This window comes from Camelina sativa, chromosome 11 (assembly GCF_000633955.1).
Source record: "Camelina sativa cultivar DH55 chromosome 11, Cs, whole genome shotgun sequence".
In the NCBI taxonomy this organism is placed as follows: domain Eukaryota; kingdom Viridiplantae; phylum Streptophyta; class Magnoliopsida; order Brassicales; family Brassicaceae; genus Camelina; species Camelina sativa.
Window position 1 is genome coordinate 42,425,914 of NC_025695.1, and position 23,700 is coordinate 42,449,613.

Here is a 23,700-nt window from a genome sequence, read left to right on the forward strand (position 1 = left end):
TGTTCTCATCTCTCGAGTCTCGAGTATGAACTATATTTTTTTCCCTGAGTTTGCTCTTCTTCGTTTGCTATTTATTAAGGGCATAACTACTGAGTTTGAATTTGGAAATTTAATTTGATTCTCCGTCTTCAATGTTTGCAGTTTTTTAGTGAAATAAAAATTGAATCAATCAAGAGTTCACTGCGGCGTAAAGATCGAAGAAGAACGACGGTGGCCATAAGGAGAAAGAGAGGTCATGAGGCCGAGGGCAATATCTTCTGTTAAAATTCTATAATTTTCCATTAAAATATAATGGGTGGACTGATAAAAAAAGATTTAAGAATCTTTTACTATCACTAAAAATCTGTAAATTATGACTAAAATTCTATTCAATTAAATTCTCTCACAATCCACTGACCAATACCACCCCCTTAATTTATTTAAATTTTAAATACAAATCAAAATTTAAACCAATTATATAGTAACATGTGTAGAAAAAAAAGTCTCTCGTTTTTAAAAGGGCAATTTTTGTAAATACCATTAAAATGAGTTTTTTTACAAAAATACCACAAAAATAGTAAAATGTATCCCCAAATACCACAAAATTGAATTAATTTTTTATATTAAAAATTAATACTTAAATGATCTAAACACTAAACCCTATCCTCTAAAAACTATATCTTTAATATAAATTTGTCAATCCAAATCTAAAAAAATTATTCTACCAATAAAAAAAAACAATCTTTTGTTGATATTTTTGGAAATTAAAACTTTTATGGTATTTTTGAAAAAAAAACTTAAATGTGGTATTTTGAAAAATTTCCTCTTCTCAAAAGTTCTAATTTGAAATCAATTAGATTCTTACTTTTTAAAATAGTTAATTAATTTATTTTTATGAGAATTTCTTTGAAAATCTTGCACTGCACTTGCTCTTCGATTTAATTTTGATCTTTTTTTTTGAGAATTTGTTAGAAATACCTTTTTGAGATACTCCTTTTCACAAATACTCTTTTTTTTTTTAACAATTTCAATTTTACCATCTTTTACACTTTTACAATATGTTAAATTAATTTTTGAAATTTTTTTTAGCTTTGAGTTCTCTATTTTATATTAGTGTATAGTTTTTATGAGGTAGGGTTTAGTATTTGGGATTTAAAGTTTAAAATTTGGTCATTTTATATATTAAAAATGGTATTTTTGAAAATACAAACTATTAAAGGGTATTTTTGAAAAGTGATATTTAAAAAGGATATTTTTGAAAATCTCCTTTTTTTTTTTTTTTTTTTTTTTNAACCTAACTAAGAGCCTAAAAAAATGATTAGTTTTATTTGCCGATTTAACTTTATTTAGATTAGATCTTTTTCATCTAACAAATCAAATGATTTAAATTTAATTTATATGTCCATGTGTTAGTATATATGTAAATAATGTTGTTAATGACATGTTTAATGATATGATACATGCAGTTGTTTTACAAACAAAAAAAAGCCTATGGGAAATCTTTTGATGTAGAATATGGTTAAACAAACAATTTATAATACAATGTAGTTAAACAAACAACCAAGCTATTCTTATTCTTTTTACTATAGTGTGAAATGAAAAGTCCAATGGGCTTCGGCCCATATATTTAAACACAATGGAAAACAATTTTTTTTGGCGATCGAGCGATACTCTCTCTCTGTCTCTGCCATCGCCAAAATAGCTTTTTTGGGTTTTACTTAGGGATCATCAGTTGGTAAGATTGGATTTTTCTCTCACCCCATTTCTAATTTGATGCTTCTTAGACCGTTAATTGATCTGCATCCCGCGGCGACCATTCTTTAATTTACGAATTTGTTTTATTTATCTTTTCTTTGTAATTGATAATTTTGTTGGGGGTTGGTTGTTTCAATCGAAACAAAAGGGTCAAGTGCAACTCCATTTATAGCCACTCTCTTCTGTTAGTAGATCTACCTGAGATTAACTTTGTTGGTCTTATTCAATCCCATTTTGGTTCTTAATTTTAATTCTAATTCTATAGCTTATCTCTGATCTGATCAAGTTGAATCCTTGTACTGTTCTGATGAAGTGTAACTTTTCTATATGGATCTAATGTAGAAAAAGAGTTGCCGTTTCGAGAAATTGGGAGATGGCTCCGGTTGGTCCTCGATCCGGTGATGCGATCTTCTCTAGCATTGATCGTGTGGTAAGTTTAGATTTCAAAGTTTCCTCCTTTTTGTTTTCTCTCTGTTTCTTTTGATTTTATCTTTGCCTCTTCGAGTCATAGAATTTGGAATTTGGTATATGGTTCATTTCATATGATAAGCCTCTTTCTCTGTATGCTTCATTGCTGTCGGTTGTGTTGTTGTAATTTTGTGTAAGGGTTTGAGAAGTAAACCTAGAAGCCAATTCCGAATCTTTTGTTATGGAGATAGTGTTTGATCTCTTTTTTGGAATCTGATGTATTTGTAGAATGCTGAGTTGTTCACGTTGACCTATGGTGCAATCGTGCGTCAGTTACTTACTGACCTGGAAGAAGTCGAGGAAGTTAACAAACAGCTTGATCAAATGTAATTCTTCTTTTATGCTTTTTGTTTCGGTTTCTTTTGAGCCCTTGAAAGTTTGAAGTCTTCTTTCTTGTTTTTGAAGTTCTGCTACATTATGTCTGTAGTTCCTTTGTTCATATATCTTTCTCATTATATGCCATTTGATGGGACAAATAAAGCATTCAGACTTCTAGGGTTATACTGGTCAGTGTTCGATTATTATCACTAGCTTTCTGTTTATTCTGCAGGGGGTACAACATTGGAATCCGACTTATCGATGAGTTTCTAGCCAAATCTGGTGTTTCCAGATGCGTTGACTTTAAGGAAACTGCTGAAATGATTGCCAAGGTATGCCATTTCCACCGACTTACGTGTTTAGTATCATGATTTTACTGTTTTCAAGTGTCTCCCTGGGCGTCAAACAGCGTGATATTACACTATAGATAAACCTTATGTATCAAACTAGGGCATAGTGTTTAATCTCCTTTGGTATTATGATATTTAGAAGCAGTAACAGGCTTTACCTTATTAATTACACAGGTGGGTTTCAAGATGTTCTTAGGGGTGACTGCATCAGTGTCAAGCTGGGACGCGGATGGGACTTGCTGCAGTATAATCTTGGAGGACAACCCGCTCGTTGATTTCGTGGAGCTTCCCGATACTTGCCAAGGTCTTTACTACTGCAATGTCTTAAGTGGAGTCATTAGAGGAGCTTTGGAAATGGTCAGTCCTCTCTTCTTTTTTTCTTTTTTTTTTATCTCCACTTCTTTGTTTACATAAGTTTGCGTTTTCAAGCTTCTCAATACAAACAGTTCCCTTAGAAACTTGAAAAAGAACTTCTCTTACTCCTCCGTTATCAAGCATAGAAGAACTTGTTTGTGCTGAGTGTTTATATGTTCATTTTCTATTGTCTGCACATAATGATCAGGTCTCGATGAAGACCGAAGTTACATGGACACGTGATGTTCTTAGAGGAGATGATGCTTATGAGTTGCAGGTGAAGCTACTGAAACAAGTCGCAGAGGAGTACCCTTACAAGGATGATGAATAAACAAAATAGCAATCTTTTATCTCCTCCCCTCTGCAACAAAGAGACATTTAATTACTGTCGTTTGTAGTATCTTTCTCTTTCTCTGCATTCTTAGCTTTTTAAGCAAACTATAAGCTACGAAACTCAATACCGTGTGATGATGTTTTGGTACAAATCCTACATTTCTTAGTTTTCTTATGTGACGAGAGTTAAACCGTATCATTGTCAGTACAACAAAAAAACAATTCTGTATTCAGTAAGACCAGAGTTTTGTACTTGCAATTTCTCATTTTCTCTATTAAAAAAAAAAAAAAAACAAAATTAAATGAAAATAATAGCAGTGAGTTGTCATCGTATGATTGGTAGAAATAAATCCGACGTGGACATTATCGGTTATTAAATATAATATCTCTTGTCTTTTTATCACCGTCGAGGCGTAAACACAAGTTGCAGACTTTATCCAAATTTAGGGTTTTCTTTTTTTCTTCGTCCTCTTCAAAACTCAGATCATCATCAGATCTTCGAAACCCCAATTTCACAAATCAGGTAAAAAGTTTCTCCCTTTTTGTATCTTTTTTGTTCATCTGTAATCCTCTCTCGTAGATTTACCGATTCAATTCATTTTCCTTTTTTTCTTTTTTGCCGATCTGCGATTGAATTTGAGTTCGTCTTCAATTTTTTTGGGTACATCGTTGTTTGTGTTTCGATTGAGAATTTTTTTCTAGATTGTTTGTTATTGATATTTAATAAGATATGATCTTGCTTTTTAGTTTGTTCTTTCTTCTTGTAACAATTCAATACCGATGATTGTTTTTGGTCGTCAATTGATAATTTCTCGCTGTACTGTTTATTAACCAGTTTAGATTGTAATTTGGAACTAGATCAGGCTTTATTGAGATCTCGATTACACATATAAACATTGAACTTTTTTTTAATTGAGGCACAGTTTTGTTCTGTGAATCCTACTTTGAGGATGATCATTTGAATTGTTCGTGGCCTCTTTTGAGGTTTATTGAATCTGGAGAGATGGGTTTGTTTGTAGTTCTTACTTGTTTCTGTACGAGGTTAATGTTCTTTTGTGATCCAATCAGTGTCTTAACTCTTATGTAAACATTTCTTTTTAACTATCTTAATGTCTGAATTGATTGTGATTGGATGTTTTCATGTTGTATCATATGTTTCCTCCCCAATTTTAATCTAAAGGGTTAAACCTTCTTGTACAGATCTCAGTTTCCCGGTTAATTTCACCCTCAAATCAACTAAGTTTCATGTCTGAACTTGACTCCCAGGTTCCTACTGCCTTTGGTAAGTTTCATCTACTGTACCAAAACTTGAGATTGTTAGTCATTGATCTTCTTCATCTTGTTTCATATATGCTCATACGAATTTATTGTCAGATTCTTCTGATTACAGAAATTGTATCTAGCACGCTCGTTTTCTTGTAAAAGTTTTTGCCTGGAAGATTTGTTTATATCTTTTAACATGTTATTCAAAGCATCATTTTTAGTTTGAAGACTCTAATGGTGTTCTTTCTCCATTTGCTCTTGTTTGGTTTTAGATCCGTTTGCTGATGCGAATGCTGAGGACTCAGGTGCCGGAACAAAAGAGTACGTTCACATCCGTGTCCAGCAGCGAAATGGTAGGAAAAGCTTGACAACCGTCCAGGGCCTGAAGAAAGAGTACAGCTATACCAAGATTCTTAAGGACCTCAAGAAAGAGTTTTGCTGCAACGGCACTGTGGTTCAGGATTCCGAACTTGGACAGGTTGGTTATATAAACAAATCTTCATTGATACATCATCCATTGGATGATATAATATCTCTGTTGTTTGTATTTAATCATATAGTACTATCTTTGTTTGGCTTGAACGAACCGAAATGCTTTGGCCGCCTCTTATCTGAACATTTGAGCTTCTCTGTTTTAAAGTTTTGCTTATGTTGTTTTGTGTTGATTTGTAGGTTATACAGCTTCAAGGTGACCAGCGTAAGAACGTCTCCACATTCCTTGTTCAGGTAAAAAACAATTAGCTCTACGAGTTTTCTTAAATCATACAAACCGTGTAAGAATGATTGTCTCATCTCTCACTGTTTCTGTGTAAGCACAGGCTGGTCTGGTGAAGAAGGATAACATAAAGATCCATGGTTTCTAAGCTATCTAGTGAAGAAGCATATTATTTATAATAAAAAAAAAACATATCATTTCCCTCCTTTTGATTTCTTGTTGCGAATTTCGGGTTTGATTCGAGTAGAGGAAGATCATAATCTGTCTTCTTCCTAGTGTCCTTCCTGTTTGGTATTCGAATTTAATGGCTTATGCCCATACTTATTCATCTTCTTCCCCTGTCTCTGCGTTACTCTGTTTCAACTCTTACCTATGTAATAATATCAGATTGTTAAGATAACTTCTTCTAAATTGTCATACTTATTGGTTTTTCCTTCACAATTTAAAAATTATATAAGTGTACCAACCTGAAGTTGTGATTCTTTCCAAAGTACTAAATTGCAGATTTTGTTACGGACCACAAAAAGTTGAATGATCAAAAAGGTTGATGTATCTTCTCTCATAATTCACAAACACACAAATCTGTTGATAAATGAACTGTCTTTGTCACAAGTAAAGTCCAAAAGCCGTCTCCATCGTACAAAGATATTTCACCTTGTTGTGAAATTCGTGTCACCACACACTCGCTGCAAATGGTCACACAGGCACTGCAACTGGCTATGGATGTTTCCACACAAAAGCTTCGAGATATTTTTGTATAACATTACCTGAATTTGAATATAATTATTCATTTATACAAACATAATCAAATCTTTTTTTCTTTTTTTTTTTGGACAAAACAAACATAATCAAATCTATGATTCTTAATTTCCATGTACATACTGCACGTATCTTTTGGTTTTTGGCACCACTCCACTCCATAGGGCAATAGGGCAATCCGATAAAATCAGTCAAAATCAATTTTTTGAAACTGTAACATGCAATCAATAGTATCTAAATAATTAGTATATATTTCTTCTTTTCATACATCAAATCAAAGACTAAAATTCAGAATTGAAATATATTATTATCTGATAATATTTCTTACCTTATATAACAATGTTCCACGGGATTTATGCTTAATTCTTTACTAAATATGGGTTGATTTAAGAAAAGTATTTTCATTCAATCAAAACCGTGAAGAAAGGAGACCGTTGCTTTCCATTGATGCAAAAAAATAAAATTATCATAAATGATAATTACATTAAAAATAATTAAATTAAAATAAAAATAAAGAACAAAAATTCGCTGACCCTTCGTTCCTTATCTCTGACGTGGCCATCACTCTCCAGATATTTTCTACTTGGTTCACTTCTAATTTAAATACTCACCAACCCTCACTTCATCACTTCACCATCCTCGTCACTGCACCCTAAAACCTAAAGCTCGCTCACAACAACAACAACAAAAAAACATGGCAGCCATGGCTTCAACTCTCTCTCTTTCTTCAACCAAGCCACAGAGGCTTTTCGATTCCTCTTTCCATGGCTCATCCATCTCCGCAGCACCTATCTCCATCGGTCTTAAACCACGATCTGCCTCTGTCTCCGTTCGCGCCAGCACCGCTGGTTACGATTTGAACGCTTTCACTTTCGACCCGATCAAGGAGTCGATCGTGTCTCGTGAGATGACGAGAAGGTACATGACTGATATGATTACTTACGCTGAGACTGACGTCGTCGTCGTTGGTGCTGGATCTGCTGGTTTGTCTTGTGCTTATGAGATCAGTAAGAACCCTAATGTTCAGGTTGCTATCATTGAGCAATCTGTTAGTCCTGGTGGTGGTGCTTGGCTCGGTGGTCAGCTTTTCTCCGCCATGGTAAGATCTTTTATTGATTTGCATGTCAGATCTTATTCTGTTTCATTTGAGAATTAGGTTTAGATTGATCTTAATTTAGGGTTAGGGTTTTATTCTTCTGGAATTTGATTGTATGCGTTATGGTAGATTGTTCGCAAACCAGCTCACTTGTTCCTTGACGAGATTGGTGTTGCTTACGATGAGCAAGACAACTACGTTGTCGTTAAGCACGCTGCTCTGTTCACATCTACCATCATGAGCAAGCTTTTGGCTCGTCCTAACGTGAAGCTCTTCAACGCCGTGGCTGCTGAGGATCTGATCGTGAAAGGAAACAGAGTTGGTGGTGTGGTCACTAACTGGGCTCTTGTGGCTCAGAACCACGACTCCCAGTCTTGCATGGACCCAAACGTCATGGAGGCCAAGATTGTGGTTAGCTCATGTGGACATGATGGTCCTTTTGGAGCCACTGGTGTCAAGAGGTTGAGGAGCATTGGGATGATTGATCATGTTCCTGGGATGAAGGCTTTGGACATGAACACTGCTGAAGACGCTATTGTGAGATTGACCAGAGAGGTTGTTCCTGGTATGATTGTTACCGGTATGGAAGTTGCTGAGATCGATGGCTCACCAAGAATGGTGAGTTTTTTTTCAATTTCCTGGACCAATCTATATATTCGATAGCCATTTAATATCATGTCCTGAGTGAATCTGTTGTGATGTATAGGGACCAACCTTTGGTGCTATGATGATCTCGGGACAAAAGGCTGGACAGCTTGCTCTTAAAGCTTTGGGACTACCAAATGCCATTGATGGAACTCTCGTCGGAAATCTAAGCCCAGAGCTGGTCTTAGCCGCAGCCGAGTCAGCTGAAACCGTAGATGCGTAAGACAAAAAGGGTGTTTTTTTAAATTCATGAAAATTTCCCTTGATCCTTCGTATGTTTGAAGGAGTGCAATAAAGGAGTTTAGGTGTTTAAGCTGTGACTATTTATGTCTTGAACTTTCTCTGGTGTCTTTGTTTCTCCTCTCAATGAGATGTGTTTCTTCTATGTAAAATATCTTATCTGCTCATTCGTAATGCGTATGTTCTCGTTATTCTCCTTCTTACAAGCAGCTTTCTAGATGTCGTTGGGCCGTTGGCATGTTCTGTTTTGTAGCTATTAAAATCTTTAGATTATTTAGAATGGCTTCTCTCATTGCAGGACATATGATTCATCTTTTTGAGGGCTAAAATTTATGTGGTAGTTATGTATAGATAGAGCTGTCCAATGTCTCTCTAGTTTCTCTGCTGATGAGTGAATAAAGAGTTTATACTTTTAGATGTTCAGAGAACAGAGGAAAACCATATAAAATAGGAGGAAAAAAAAGAAGTTTACAATTCTTTTATGCATGAACATATTCATATGTCTGACCTGTAATTCAAATACTCCATTTTTATTTACACATATAATCCGGCTTATACAAGTGGAACAATGAGTTTAGAAAGGAAGCGATGATAAGTTTTTCTTTTCGTGGAAACAAAGATTACAACATGGATTTGTATGAACAGTTTTTACAACGAGTAAGTTGTTGTGTAAGTTAAGCTCCATGGTTACTTTTCTTCAGAATGCTTAGCCACCCAATGAATCGTTAAATCTCTGACCAGTCACATTTTGTCGCCGGATTTTGTGAGTTATCTCAAATATGTATAACAACAACATACAAAAACGCTACTACTCACAATCTTCTCCAGTACTATTTCTTTGCCTGCTGCGATTACAAAAACAGAACAATCAGCAAGACTTAGAAGATAGCTGAAGAAGGATCATAAGAGTTTCTCAGTAGAAGCAAACCTTTTTTAGATATTTCTTGTGAAGTTTCATTGCACCAGTACAGGCTTTCTTTGCATCCAAGTTTCCAGTTATGTCGTTTAAGATCTGTGCAAAACACAAGGATCGATGAGGAAGTTTATTCATTGGAAATGAGATACATTCCGGTGATATCTCTCTGCATTATTACCTTTACAACATCATCGAGTCCTCGAGCTTCTGTCATAAGCTTAGAACTCTTGTCTTTCAAAACACTAGCCACTAAGAAAACCGAAATAGGCAAAGGACCTTCTGCGCTTTTCCCTCCGTTCTTCATGTTCTCTCTCTCGTACTTCCCGCATTGGTTTATCGACTTTGGTTTACCTTTGGAGGAACCTTCAATAGTTCTCTCTCCCTCGAACTGAGGCTCCTCATATAGAGAATACATTTCTGGATCATACTCTAATGCCCACATCATCTGCTCAATGAAATAATGTATCACTCTTTATTAGTGTGCAGTCAAAGAGCAATGTTTCTGAGTTTATGAGTTTACAAAGAGAAAACAATAAACGTTACCTCCCAAAGGTACAAGGAGTCGCAAAAAGAGAATTCTCTTCGGAACTGAACCATGATCATTCGAATCGCAAAGAGATAGTCACCACCACCCAATTTCTCTGCATTTCAAGATCCATAATTTTATATCAAGATCTCTTTTGCTCAACGTTAAAAGTGAGGTGAGAAAAGCTTTAATAGATACCTAAGTGATGGTGAAGTTTGGGGTCAATAATCTGAGTGATTGAAGCCAAATGAGTAAGCTGTGCTTCGACTCCAACTGATCTCCCCGTATCCCGAAAGTTTCCTCGCTTTCAAGTTCAAGAAAAATAAGAAAAGACCTTTTAACATTATCTGACTAGAGAGTCAAGACAAACATATATGAACACAAAACCATTGAAGTAGAGTGTACCAATCGGCGCATCAATCGTTCGAAACACCAAAAAGCATCAGCTTCATCTTCAAGAAGCATAATCATAGGGGAACAAAGATCACTCATACCTGGTCAGAAGAAACAGTAAATAAATCAACTTTTCAGGGCTTGAACAAAGGAGACACCTGTTCTTTCTCTGAATTTAACTGCTTACCTTGGCAATAACCAACGTCGTTATCTATCCAGGCGTAAAGAGCTAGAATATCCCAGAGCTTAGACAAATTCTCCTTTTTCTCATAGAATACCAAAGTCCTATCTGTGCGGTTTACATCAAGACCTGAAAAGAAGAGTTATACGCAAGTGAATTGAATGATATACAGTATTGAATCATCTCTCTCACAACTACTTTCTATTTGTGACCAAAGCCAAGTGATCACAGACCTATCTGGTGAAGTGTTAGCAACCATTGAATAACTTTCTTGTCCAAAGGTCCGCGGCTTGCAAGCTCTTTGAAGAAATCAGCACCATTCGCACCTGAGATAATACTTAACAATCAAGATGCTTAAAATTTCTAGTACGAACTGATGATCTACTGACTACTATTTCTTTAAGCAAAACTTGTTTACCTAAATTTGTTTCTTGTAGTACAAGAGGATCGTTAATGGGTTCACCCTTGTTGGTAATTACAGGTGCGGTAATAAATCCACCACTTCCGATAACAGGAAACATTTGTTTACATTCCTCTTTCCATGAAGCATACTGCAATCTGAAAGGAAATATATATAGCAGCCAAGAGAATTCAAGGTAAATAGGATTTTGATAGAACTAGTTCACTGTTTGTATGAGTGTGAAAAATCACCTTCTACGTTGTCTGATTTGCTCTCTTTCTTCAAATGTGCTCTTTGGATCATAACAACCAAGTAAGAATTCCCAGACTTCTCCTCTAATCGATGGATGGATTCCCTAGACCAGTCAAGGATGCAAACAATAGATGAGCAAACCGTGGTACATAAGGGCTAAATATCAGGAATATTTAAGTAATGTTTGCATATACAGAACAAATTAGTAGACGTTGCAGTCTTTGGAGACAATGTCTTGAGACTTACCCCTCGTTGGATTCGATTTAGAGTTTTGCCAATATCAAGGAACCCTTCTGTTGTAAATGCAGCTTGCCATTTTCTTACACTCAGAGTTTTACCAGGCTGCACAAACATAATCAAGAAAGAAAAAAAAAGTCAGGTAGTGTCAGCAAAACGAGACTCTGCCATTCTCTAAAAAACCTAATCAAATGATCCTACTAAGGAAGATCAGCATAAGGAAACAATAACATGAACTCTAAGCAAGTCATAGCACTATTGATGTACACAACCCTTTTAAACCATAACAAGTACAGCTCTCTTCTCTTGTTTTAATCACATCAGAACAACGTCAAACAAAATCTCCAAATTCCAAAAGGAGGAATCTGCATTTCTCTCTAAACACAACCCATGAGAATATCAAATTCCAATGCTAAAAGTTCCAAAAACAGAGAATTCAACTCAACCCATTCATAATAAACCCAATGCTACAGTTTAGCTGAAAAAAGTTCATTGGATGCAAATTCACAGGAGAAGAGAATGAAACAAATCAACAAAGGGGAATCGCAAAAAGCCAAATCTCATAGATAAAACAGAAAACGAATACAAATGCTGGACAGAGAAAAAGGAACATACTTTGATCTTGAATTTGGTATTGGGGACATCAGTGCACTCAGGACGAATCTGGTAATAAGAATCTGCTGGTTCTGCGAAGGCTCCCCACATTTATGTCAAACTTTTTTCAATTAAAAATGCAAACTTTCCCGGGAAAATCAAACGAAAAGGATAGAGAAAACAAACAAAAGAATGGGTTTTTATTTCTATAAACAAGATTGGAGAAGATGAACAAAAGAAGCAAAAAACTGGCACCCTCTCTAAAGATCAATTCTTTCTTTTAAGTTCTTTATCGATTTTGGAGAACAAAGAAAAAAAAACAAAAATAGAGAGATCTTAAGAGGAGGGTCCAGTTTTGGAATGGGATTAAAAGAAAAGAAAAGATCAACAAAGACAGAACTATTCTTTCTTGGTTTTGCAATTGTTTTTTTACTACTAATCTTTAATCTTAATCTAATCATCAACTAGGTTTCGTTTTACATGTTTTTAAAAAATTGTGTGGTTTATGGAGAAAGCTATGATTTTTTTTTTGATGGTGATTAATTAAGAGAGGTCAAACAAAGCTCGTTGATCTGTCTTTTTTTTAATTATCTCTATCTCCCGTTTTTAGTAAACGAGTTTTTCAATAGAGAGAGAGAGAGATTGAGTTTGTTGACGTACGGTGGGGTGTTAAATGGCCCAAACCCATGACCAAAAAAAAATTAATGGAAAACTTTGATGACCAAAAAAAAATGGAAAACGTTGATACAATTAGCTAATTGAATCTAAAGAAATGGTAAATTATTGAGCGAGTAAGGATATTGACCTTTTAGGACCCAAAATTAAAAAAAAAAAACAAAAAAAAAAACTGAGGTTTAAATGCTTATCTTAAACACGTATATTCAATATATAAGCGTATCCTACACATGCCATGTTAGGTTTAAATGCTTTCCAAAATTGAGAATCGTATATTAAATATACAAAATTCGATATTGTTTATAGTAGAAAGCATGTCATATATATATATATATATATATATAATATCATAACTGAAAACGATTATTTTTATGGCAGGCTAAGAAAATAGAAAGCCGGTAAGGCGGTAATAGTTAGCAATCCAAAGATAAACGAAAGATAAACTCATAAACATAAGGAAGACTGCTGAAATATCATAGCTTAGCTATTAGTATCATTTACTAATGATTTCGAGTCTAAACTGTAAACTAATGTTAACATCATACACAAAAACTTATCACAAACGTTTGTGTGAAGCAACAATATTTCCTTGTTCCTCCCATAAGAAAAAACAATACAAAAAAAAGTCTCTAACAATTCTCTTTAGAAAAGATTCAGACCTATGTATTTAGTTTGTATCTCGTACTTAGATTTCTCACGTTGTGGCTTTTAAAGCACTTCTATTGAGTCTCAAGTCTGTCAATGAGAAAGCTGTCTTAAAAATAAACTAAAAGTAAAAATATATATTAATTGAAAATGGCTAGATAAATAGATATGTTTCTCAAATGAGAGACCATCTCTCTCATCAAAACATATAAATAGATAAATAGATATGTTTCTCATATGTTTTTTTTGTGATTAATTCACAGTTTTTTTTGGTCACAAAATCATATATTTACATTTTAGATTTGAAATACTATTTTTGGTCATTTGAGAAAAATATATTATATTTGAAATCTAGATAATATTTGATCTTAGAATATTAATTAATTAGGTCAGATATTATTTTTTATAAATAACAAAATAAAATTATCTTATATATTAAGCTCTGTTATGTATAAATTTAAATTATCTATTAATATTAATTGATATTATTACTTAAAGTTGATCTAAAATTATTTGTATTGAATCATCAAAATGTTGTAACACCAATAAATTAGAATAATGTTTTGTAAAATATATATCTCCTATATATTAATAGAAAAACACACTTGAGAAAAAAGCTGATGTGTCAGCATTATAGAGCTCAAAACACTTTTATTAAATAACCCTCAAAACATCTATTTATTTACAACTCTCTGCCATTGTATTTATTATAAAAAAACAAATCTATAATCCTCTCCTCTCACCTCATTATTGTTTACATAAATATATCATTGACATATATAAGATAATATTCTTTTCTATAAGTTTTTAAAAATGAAAAATCTCCTATATATTAATAGAGAAGCACACTTGAGAAAAACGCTGATGTGTCAACGTTACAGAGCTCAGAACACTTTTATCAAATAACCCTCAAAACATCTACTTATTTACAATTCCTTGTAATTGTATTTATTATAAAAAAAAACAAATCTATAATCCTCTCCTCTCACCTCATTATTGTTTACATAAATATATCATTGACATATATAAGATAATGTTCTTTTCTATAAGTTTTTAAAAATGAAAAAATTAATCAACAATTAAAATCCAGAAATGTATTTAATTATCAATTTTTTATAACATATTTAATTATTAGAAATAAATTACATTTCACAAACAATAAAAAAATTATTCATTTATTTACTACTTTTATACATTTTTCTCATTGCATTTTTTAAACTTATGATTAGATTAAATTAAATCCATTAGTCTAAAAAGTATTTTTTTTATCTATTTAATGGTATAGTGATGTAGATGATAATGTTAAACATAAAATATGTGAATTTGATTTTTAGAAACACAAAAGCACATCAAAAATTTTTACACCACCTTATAATTCGTTTCCAAGTTCAAATATTTTACTGGTAAAACGAATTTTACCGAAAGTAAACGCAAATTTGAATAAACAAAAAAAAACTTTATTTACATATTTTGTTTTACACAAAATAAATCTTAAATCTCAAATAATAATTTTGCATATAATACTTTATTTAAATCGATTTATCCCGCACATAGTGCGGGTTGATACCTAGTATATATATTAAAAATGAACTATCAAAGCATATATATATGAAAAAATGGTCTCTAGTTTTGTGACTGATTGTTTTTTCCGTTTTACATAAAACTTATCAAAAACAAATAGAGATCTTAAGAGGGGGTCCAGTTTTGGAATGGGATTACAAGAAAAGATTAAAAGACAGAAATTCAAATTATTTTACTACTAATCTAATCAAATAGGTTTCGTTAACATGTTTTATGGTGATTAATTAAGAGGTCAAAGCTCGTTGAGAGAGAGGGAGAGATGCGTTTGTTGACAAACGGTGGGGTGTGTAAAAGCCCAAACCCATGACCGTTCGTAACGACTTCTCATCTCTATAATAACGTAATTTTTGGTTTGATTATTCCAAAATCGATTTTGGTTTGGCTAATTGGTTTATATTCAATTTATCTTCTGTTTATATATTTCGATGTGGTTTGTTTTTTTTTTATAACGAAAATTAGGTTTAGAAAACTATCGAAGAAACTAATCAGGGTCACATATGTAAACAACATCGTAGATTTTTCGTCGAGTTAAGTTGTTAGTTGTTTTGTTTCAACAACTTTGAGTCTCTGACATTGATTAGTAGTTAGAGAGGTTTAAGTCACGTTCATCGTTTCAGCCAAAGGACAAAATTAGATCCAAGGCTATATACAAACTTTGGCCAAAAGAACTACTTTTAGATATATGAACAAAAATAATGGAACGATAGATTAATATTGATGAGAAAAGAAAAAAGAAAAAAAAAACTACATAGACAAAATTATGTTTCTAGAAAACAGATTATGAAGGATTATCGTCTTTGGTGGTACAATACACGTAAAACACATAGATGAAGAAACATAAATAGAATGCAAAAACTGCAAAAAAGCCTATAAGCACCACTGGCGCCCAGCCCTCCATTCTCCCTTATCCCTTCTCTTTTAATTTCTGTGTTTTGGTTTTCCGTATTGAAAGCCGAAGAAAATATTACATATTCTCTATCAAAAAGAAGAGGTTTATATTAATATTAGCTTCGATATTAGTGATGACCAAAAAAGTATTAGTGATGACCAAAAAATGGAAAACTTAGATACGACTAGTGAATGATAAATCTTCCTTTTTTTTTGGGCAAACGAATGATATATCTTCCTATTATAGCTCATGTATCTAAAGAAACGATAAATTATGATGTCAAAAAGAAGAAGTTAATTATACTTAACATTGATACCCAAAGAAAAGAAAACGTAAATTATAGAGCGAGTAAGGAGATTGACATTTTAGGGGGAACAAGTAAATATGATTACCTTTCCAAAACAATATAGAAACTATATGCATATCTTAAACATGCCATGTTAGGATTAAATGCTTTCCAAATTGAAAATCTTATACTACATATACAAAATTTGAAATGCAGTTTATAGTAGAAACTACAAAGTATGTCATATACCCCTAGATTTAGTGAATCATAATCACAATTCTCTTTAGAAAAAAATTTCAGACCTATGTATTTGTTTGTATCTCGTTTTTAGCTTTCTCACGTTGTGGCTTTTATTCTGGTGTGGAGAATAAAATATATAACTAGATGCACGGTCATCTTGTGACCTATGGCGATTAGGTGAGTACTACCACATTTGTTAAGAATGTGGTAAATAGAAAACTGATTTTTGGTGCATAGCCAGCGAGACAAAATAAAAATAAATTTTTTTTGAGACTTTTCTTAATGATTGTGTGAAGAATCATAACTCATAATCGAAATATGCATATTCCAGTGAAAATATGAATGCCCCCGTACAACTCACTTGCCATATGTAATTTGTTACACAAGCATATCTCAACAGTTATATTACATATATGACTGAAAATATCTACCAAATATTTATATTCTAAAAGGAAAAAAAATTATTGGAAACCAAAAGAATGAATAAGGACCATTATATAAATATCAACCAAGATAGTTGGTGACCATAGATAAAGGAACTAAACAAAGCCCTTTTTTCTCCAAGGCTACTGATAATCCACCTTGGTTTTGCAATGCACTGTCTCTTTTCTCCTATTGAAAATTATCGTATGGTAAATTATTGTTAGACATCGAAAATAATTCGTATAACGTATATGATTGATCAACTCTAACGCTAGCGATATAAAGTTAAAATTATTGTTAGTGTGTTTCTTACATTAATTGTGTCATCACCAACGATGCAACCCCCGTGTCTAGTGTTGTTGTCCAATAGGTGGTTCATCATGCTACAGACCTAAAGAAAATAAAAAAATCATAAACTGTTAATTATTAATAACAGTTTCATTTACTAATATCCTAAATTAATTAGGTACATTTGACTTCTTAAAGTTGATTATGATATACATTGATGTCAAATAGGAACTTAAGAAATGGAACAGATTGTAAGTTGTTGGTTTTTTTTTTTTTTTTTTTTGAAGTATAATTCAATTATGAGCTAGTCAAAACCCAAAATATTTAAAAATTGGTCGTCTCTCTTGGCAAAAAAAAAGAAAAGAAAAAGAAAGTATTCTCTTATCATTGACGTCTAACCTTATCAATCCAATGTCCCCATAATCAGAAAATGAATAGATAAGATATTATAATTATATATGTATCATGGATTATAATTTATAAATAAACAGTCGATCGAGTGTTTTTGCAAAACTAATAGGAGGGAAAGATTATCTAAAGTCACGTTGTTAGAAAAATCATACAACGAAAATAAAAATAAAGAAGGAAATTGTTCAAAGGTACGTAAATGAATAATATATGCTATAACTAAATATAGTTCATAAATTTTCCATTAAGGTGTTGCGTTGTAAACTCTAATACGTAGTGTTTCCACGATTAAGTCAAGGTTTTTTTTGTTTTTACCGCATTATTGTGAATAGTAAACTCGATCTTTTGTGTTGATCAACGCGGCAAAAACCACTAAATTATCACCATTTGGTTGTTAAAATCGTATTCATATATTCGTAGAGAGAATGAGAGAGAGAGAGGGAGACACTGACGTTAGGGCTATGAGAAGGAGAAGAGGCAGTGTCTTCAAGATCATGATGGCGACCAAAAGGAATCTCTCTATTTCTTGTCCTCTTGATGATGTTCATGGAATTACTATTAGATCCTTCTTGCTTAGAGACGTGGAGGGTCTTCTTAGTGGCCACGCACGACGCTGCGTCGGAGATGGAGGAAGAGCTGCAATCTCCGACGTGCACTATGCTTGAAGAAGCCTCGAAGAAATCCTCAAAGTACATAGTCCAGCTGCTTTCCTCCGGAGTTTGGTCGCCTGAAAACGCCGTTGTTTCAAGTTTGCTCATAATGAAAGCATTGTTCATTGAACTCTCCATGAAAAATTCGGAAGAGAAAACGAAAAAATAAAAAAGAAGAAGAAGAGAGTTTTCTTTGTGTGGTTAGTTGGTTTGCAATTTGGTGGCAACAGATGAAACATGCGTGAGGGTGTATTATATACATAGCAGAGTTTTTGAGAAATATATGTTTTTAATAAGCTTAGTGAACTATTTAATGAATTAATCAAATTATTATATATAATTGTTTTCTTACAAATTAATTTTATTTTGCTGTCAATGATGGGGAATGTTGGCTTGGAATCTTGGTTTGTGGGGTCGCTCTATCTGTTCTTTTCTCTATTAGGTTGTAATAAAAGTTGGTTTGAAATGTTCAAACCAGTTTAATACTGTGATTCTACAAATCAAAACACAAATATGAATTTTTACATACATAGTTAATTATAAAATTCAAGCTTGAGTTATGAAAATTTTATGAATAGTATTGAATTATCAAAATGTTTGTAACATCAATAATCTAGAATAGTAATATCAAAAAAAAAATGTCGAAATTTTGTAATATCTTAATCACGGCTATATATATATGTATTTGTATATGGTTACACATATAAAAAGTGCTCATGAGTAAGGTTCCGTTTGTTCAAAAAAAAAAAAAAGAGTAAGGTTCCAAGTTTTTGGACATGATTTTCCCTCGAACTACTCTATGATTACTTTATATAATTTCTATCGAATAATCGTTTGGTGCATTATCCCCTAATTATATATAATATAGAAGTATTATATATATAGGTATATATACATATTAACATATAGATATCTGAAACAAAAGCGAAGCCGGTACCCATATTATAAATAATGTTATGCATTCTAGTGTGACGATTGGAGGGAGATGTGTCACATTCTGCTCCATATAAATAATATGAAATGGAAAATGAGGAGCAGGTTTTAACAAGTAAATTACTTGTTCGGGTAATTAATGTCGATAAACAATATGCAACTTAGTATTTACACGTAAATTTTACAAGATAGCACGAAAATGGATACTCCAAGTGTATCATATAAACCTTAAAATTTCTTATTAACACGTTTAATCCTTGTATGTGTGTCGAAGGGAAAAAAACATATGTATGTGGAAAGAAATTTAAAAGCTCTGGTTTTCTCTGTTTTTTCTTCAAAATATTTTTTTCAATTTGGGTTACAGTAGTTTTGATTTTAAATTTGTAAATTATATAGTTTTTTATCGAAATTGTTTCATACTCCTGTATTTTATCTATAACAACTTGTTTGAATTAATGATTTTTTGTATTTTTTATATCAATATATTTGATGTGTCAAAAAAATTTATGTATCACAGAAACAAAGTAAAGATCTTTTTTTGGTTGACTAATTTAATATCATTCAAAAAAAAATTATGTATCAGGATTTGTGCTTCCATAATAACATACTTATAAACTGATAATGCTATATATCGTCAATTTCACAGTAAATAACTTTTGTAATACTTTTCTGTTTTGCAGTAATTGTCGTATTGACACTTTTCATATCAGTTAATAAAATAAATTACAATTTTTCTTAAATATATTACAATTTCTCTTACTAAACTATATCTTTTAAATTCAAACTGAATATGATATTCTTTTGTAATCTGAATTAAATATAAAATTTTATATCAATTTTTACATTGAAAACCTAAACAAAAAAATTTTAATGGGAAGGAATTAAGAAAAAAACAAAAGATATTAACTTGCAACTGTAAATTGTATGACCTCGAATTTTCATTCTTGATTTATAAATTGATGAATAGAGTGGACTGAAACATCATTAGATTCCTATTTAAATTGTTCTCTTATTTATCCACTTGTTGGTCCATAAGAAACCCACAATTGAATAATCAATTTACTAACTTCTGGATTATGAATAAATCAACGAGAAAATGCGCCGGTTTCACGTTATCCACAAATAAATCTAATTATGAAACCAATACTACTAAACTATTTTTGTATGGTGATAGTAGACTCATTTCATTTTTTTCTTATAATAATATAGTATCAATATCTTGAGGAGCATGGTTCATGATTTAAGAGAAGAATATCGAAGGCTGTCATGCTGATAAAGTTAAACTTCTGCAGACCATACATACTGATACTAAATTTAATTTTCGTGAATCACACGTTCGCTGTTACACTTCCAAACAAAACAACATTTTTGATTAAGAGGGAAAATATATGGATGTGATAGCATAAAATCAAACATTTATCGATGCATGTGAGAGCATATATGTGAATGTTGAATGCATGGGGTTACAAACCTAAAATATAAAGAAACATGGTGCAAATTGATCATAAGTCCTACTTTCACCCGACATTAGTTGACATCCTAATTGTCTTTTGTTTTTTGTTTTTGTAATCTTCATTGTCTTTTTTTTTTTTTTTTCTTTTTGTCAATCTTCATTTTCTTTGTGGCCACTTTCTTTCTAATTAACTCATGGGTTGCTTATAGTTGTAAATCTTATGTAGGTCTAGTTTTTTTCTGTAACTATATTCATGGTAAGTCATTGTAATAAAAGGACTTAATGTTTTTCTTACATATTTTAAGATCAATTTACGCTTTCGTTCAAGGCTATCATTTTATATGTGAAATTTTGATCAGAAATACCGTAATACCTTGCATGTTAAAGCTCGAATTAAGTGTATTGATCTCGAAAAAAAAATAACGAGGGTGAGAACAAATGAACAATGTCCACAAATTGAATTTTTTTTTTACATAAGTTTATTCGGTAATTAATATAAAAAACCAACAAAAATGATTTAGAATTTGTCAACCTCTAATTTAGTAATCTATCGTCATTGACTTTGTAAAACTCTTTGACATACGTCAATAGAAGATCTTGCCAAGATTTTATTTCATTTAAAAATTAATCTATTCTTTTATTGAGATGCCGAACTTAGGGATTAATTATATAAATATGTGTCCTTTATTTTCTTTATTTTAATTGTTATTTCGTCATGTTATATATTCTTTGTTTTACACGATTACTAACGTGAGAGTTGAAACCAGCCAAGACTTTTATTTTTGATTTTTATTTTTGACAAAAATCTAGACTAGAACTCGGTTAATTTGAAGGTAGACAGTTGGTTGGATATAATAAACGCACCATGGTGATATCAGGATCGACAGCCACACCTCATCCAAAACAACGCAATTGTTCCAAGCCGAAATAATTTGAGGGTGTTGGTTTTCTTTTCTTTAGCATCTATTTACATCTAGGCTGAAGATTATAAATATACAAAAGGTGACATAACTAGTGGTTTGAAAGATACATCAAACAAAATAAGCGAAGTTACAAAAAATGCGTTTTCTTTTTTTTGGTTGTCGAAAGCATTCTGAAACTGAAACCATCGCTGGTTTGAAGTGCTTTCCAGTGACTAATTAGTATTTAGCTTTAATAATGAAAATATAAAAATATATAATTCGAAATTTGTTATTGTTTTGTAACACCTAAATTATGTATTAATATGATAATGTAACCAAATTTCAAAAACGGATATACATTTAAATTTGAACGATGATACAAACCACACTAATGTAAACTATTACGAAATATATCTTAGTAGTTAGTACTATTGAAAGTGAATTAGCACTATACTTTCCGATGATTTATAGACTGTCGTAATATAGGTACATAACATATTACACACACGAAATTTGGACCATCGTTCTTCGGATAATATAGAAAATAAATTTGATGTTTTGTTACTATTGCAGGCGGAGATGGTTTTTTTTTTTTTTTTTTTTTTTTTTTTTTTTTTTTTTTTTTTNTTTTTTTTTTTTTTTTAATAATTCAGAAATGATCCTAAACACTTCTTAGTTCAAAGGTGGGAGAAATCATTTTAAATTTTGAACTCCTATAACCAACGCTACTCGAACTCAAGTTGTGAGATTTTTCTCCCTTTACCACTAGATCAAAGCAATTTGAACTTGTTTTAATTTTTATTTTTTTATTTATTTTAAGTTAGTCTGAACTCTGAAGCATTTTTATTTTGGATTTTCTTGTTTATTATCATTAATCTTTCTTTATTGGTAAAGTGTTCTATAGAAATACTAATCGATTACTCACAAAAGAAAAGTTCTTAGTATCCTTGCTTTGGCTTTTTAGTTAGATTCTTCTAACTTTTCTTGACTATCTCCAATGTATAATATATATATATATATATATATATATATATTAGATAGAGTATTGTGTTTTTCTCATGTATTACTCTATTTTTAATTCTAAAATAGTATATATAGAGCAATCCTATCATTTTCTCTATTTTAAAATAAAATATATAGTAGAACTGAAACAAATGTTGCTTTATAATAGAATTTTAATTCTAAAATAGAGTGGGTTTGGAGATGCCAAGATATTTTCTATATGTTTTTTTTAGGTCTAATTCTCTGGACGTTTTTATGTATCACTAGGTTTAATTCCGAAGAAATCTTGACTCTTCTAGAGGTTTTGTATAATTCAACCGTATTCTATTAATGAATTAGGGTGAAGAAAAAAAGACAGTAAAGGGATGTTATTGGATTTTAATTTATAAAGATTTTTGAAGAGTTCAACAAAATTATTAAAAGTGAATAAGTGAAAGATTGTTAAAGATTGCTAGAGAGTTTTGTTGATTAGTTTTTTTAAATCTTGTAAAGTGCTCCAAACAATCCTTATATTTTTGTGATACTTTCCATGATTTTATTTTGTAAAAAAAATGTCTAAAATCATGAACCAATAACAGAATAATTAAATTCATTAACAATCTTAGATTCTTTTATTTTAATTGAATAACAAAAAACTTTTAATGATTTTATAAAACTTTGAATCCAATAACCCAATTTTATTAAAATTTTAAATAATTTTTTTTAAATAATAGTAGTTTTGACATAAAGTCTACGTGGCAATGGAGGGATTAGTGGGTTTCCAATTAACGCTTTAAAATTAAATAAATTGCGATCAAAGGAATCTTTTGTTGAACTAAGGAATATTATTTTGTACTTTACACATAATCAAATAGGTCAATGGTTTTGTATATTTACAATTAAAGTAAGTTTTGTTGCGTCAAGTCATATCATATGGTTAGATAAACATACAGCTTTTTAGCCTTTCAACATATCATATGGTTGTTCATCGAAAGTTAGTATTCGAACTTACAAAATTGCATCTCTTTTCTTGATGTATAACTGTATAAGTAAAATCATAGATTCATAGAGTAAATTTCATATGTGTTTTTTCCCCATTCTAAATTTCTTCTGAGTTAGGCCAAATAAGGAGAAACTAAGTGAAATTGCAAATCGACACGTATAGCAATGTGCCGCCACGGGAAACTGAAATGCACATGCTATGACATTCGCATGTGAGCCACCAAAGATTCCGAAGTTGTTAAGCTAAACATGATCATGAGAGAGCGGTTAAGGCCAATTAATGATTAGGACTTAGATTGTTAAGCCGCCGTATCCAAAGAGAAAAATATTTTATATTTTTCCTAATACTTTGTCTATTTTGTTAAATGTTAGACAATATTAAAATAAATTTAACTATTTTAATGTTTTTCTAGCACACCAAATTCTCACTGCTAGGTGAAGCGATTCTTTCCGACAGGACACCAGATCTCCCATATACATGCATTGGATGCTCCAACCTATGGAATTGAGCGGAAGCTCATAAGTCAAAACTGCGGTTAAAACAGAACACGTATTACGAACACAAGAGCT

General features: G+C 31.7%; 5 protein-coding genes across 6 annotated transcripts; 3 read left to right on the top strand and 2 right to left on the bottom strand.

Moving 5' to 3' along the window:
* Nucleotides 1,623-3,786, top strand: LOC104725997 (trafficking protein particle complex subunit 3-like). 2 transcript variants are annotated; one of them, XM_010444749.2, is made up of 6 exons: nucleotides 1,623-1,714; nucleotides 2,077-2,164; nucleotides 2,431-2,528; nucleotides 2,753-2,852; nucleotides 3,045-3,227; nucleotides 3,433-3,786. In XM_010444749.2, exons 2-6 carry the CDS (start codon nucleotides 2,108-2,110, stop codon nucleotides 3,553-3,555), a joined length of 561 nt encoding a protein of 186 aa, XP_010443051.1. In that variant the 5' UTR covers nucleotides 1,623-1,714; nucleotides 2,077-2,107; the 3' UTR covers nucleotides 3,556-3,786. The 2 variants fall into 2 exon arrangements, with proteins under 2 accessions (XP_010443051.1, XP_010443050.1); XM_010444748.2 differs by lacking the exon at nucleotides 1,623-1,714 and adding an exon at nucleotides 1,722-1,918.
* On the top strand, nucleotides 3,964-5,973 carry LOC104725999 (protein translation factor SUI1 homolog 1). Its single transcript, XM_010444750.2, has 5 exons — nucleotides 3,964-4,080; nucleotides 4,758-4,839; nucleotides 5,093-5,298; nucleotides 5,493-5,546; nucleotides 5,639-5,973. The coding sequence occupies exons 2-5, from the start codon at nucleotides 4,803-4,805 to the stop codon at nucleotides 5,681-5,683; spliced, it is 342 nt and encodes a 113-aa protein (XP_010443052.1). The 5' UTR covers nucleotides 3,964-4,080; nucleotides 4,758-4,802; the 3' UTR covers nucleotides 5,684-5,973.
* LOC104726000 (thiamine thiazole synthase, chloroplastic) lies at nucleotides 6,904-8,474 on the top strand. Its single transcript, XM_010444751.1, has 3 exons — nucleotides 6,904-7,393; nucleotides 7,520-8,008; nucleotides 8,097-8,474. The coding sequence occupies exons 1-3, from the start codon at nucleotides 6,989-6,991 to the stop codon at nucleotides 8,256-8,258; spliced, it is 1,056 nt and encodes a 351-aa protein (XP_010443053.1). The 5' UTR covers nucleotides 6,904-6,988; the 3' UTR covers nucleotides 8,259-8,474.
* Nucleotides 8,776-12,251, bottom strand: LOC104726001 (TBC1 domain family member 15-like). The gene is made up of 12 exons (XM_010444753.2): nucleotides 11,796-12,251; nucleotides 11,190-11,285; nucleotides 10,943-11,046; nucleotides 10,710-10,849; nucleotides 10,525-10,617; nucleotides 10,298-10,420; nucleotides 10,123-10,211; nucleotides 9,916-10,021; nucleotides 9,735-9,832; nucleotides 9,370-9,636; nucleotides 9,204-9,287; nucleotides 8,776-9,120 (listed from the first exon to the last, which is right to left on the bottom strand). The coding sequence occupies exons 1-12, from the start codon at nucleotides 11,883-11,885 to the stop codon at nucleotides 9,106-9,108; spliced, it is 1,305 nt and encodes a 434-aa protein (XP_010443055.1). The 5' UTR covers nucleotides 11,886-12,251; the 3' UTR covers nucleotides 8,776-9,105.
* Nucleotides 16,394-18,061, bottom strand: LOC104726002. Its single transcript, XM_010444755.1, has 3 exons — nucleotides 17,662-18,061; nucleotides 16,827-16,904; nucleotides 16,394-16,702 (listed from the first exon to the last, which is right to left on the bottom strand). Exons 1-3 carry the CDS (start codon nucleotides 17,995-17,997, stop codon nucleotides 16,595-16,597), a joined length of 522 nt encoding a protein of 173 aa, XP_010443057.1. The 5' UTR covers nucleotides 17,998-18,061; the 3' UTR covers nucleotides 16,394-16,594.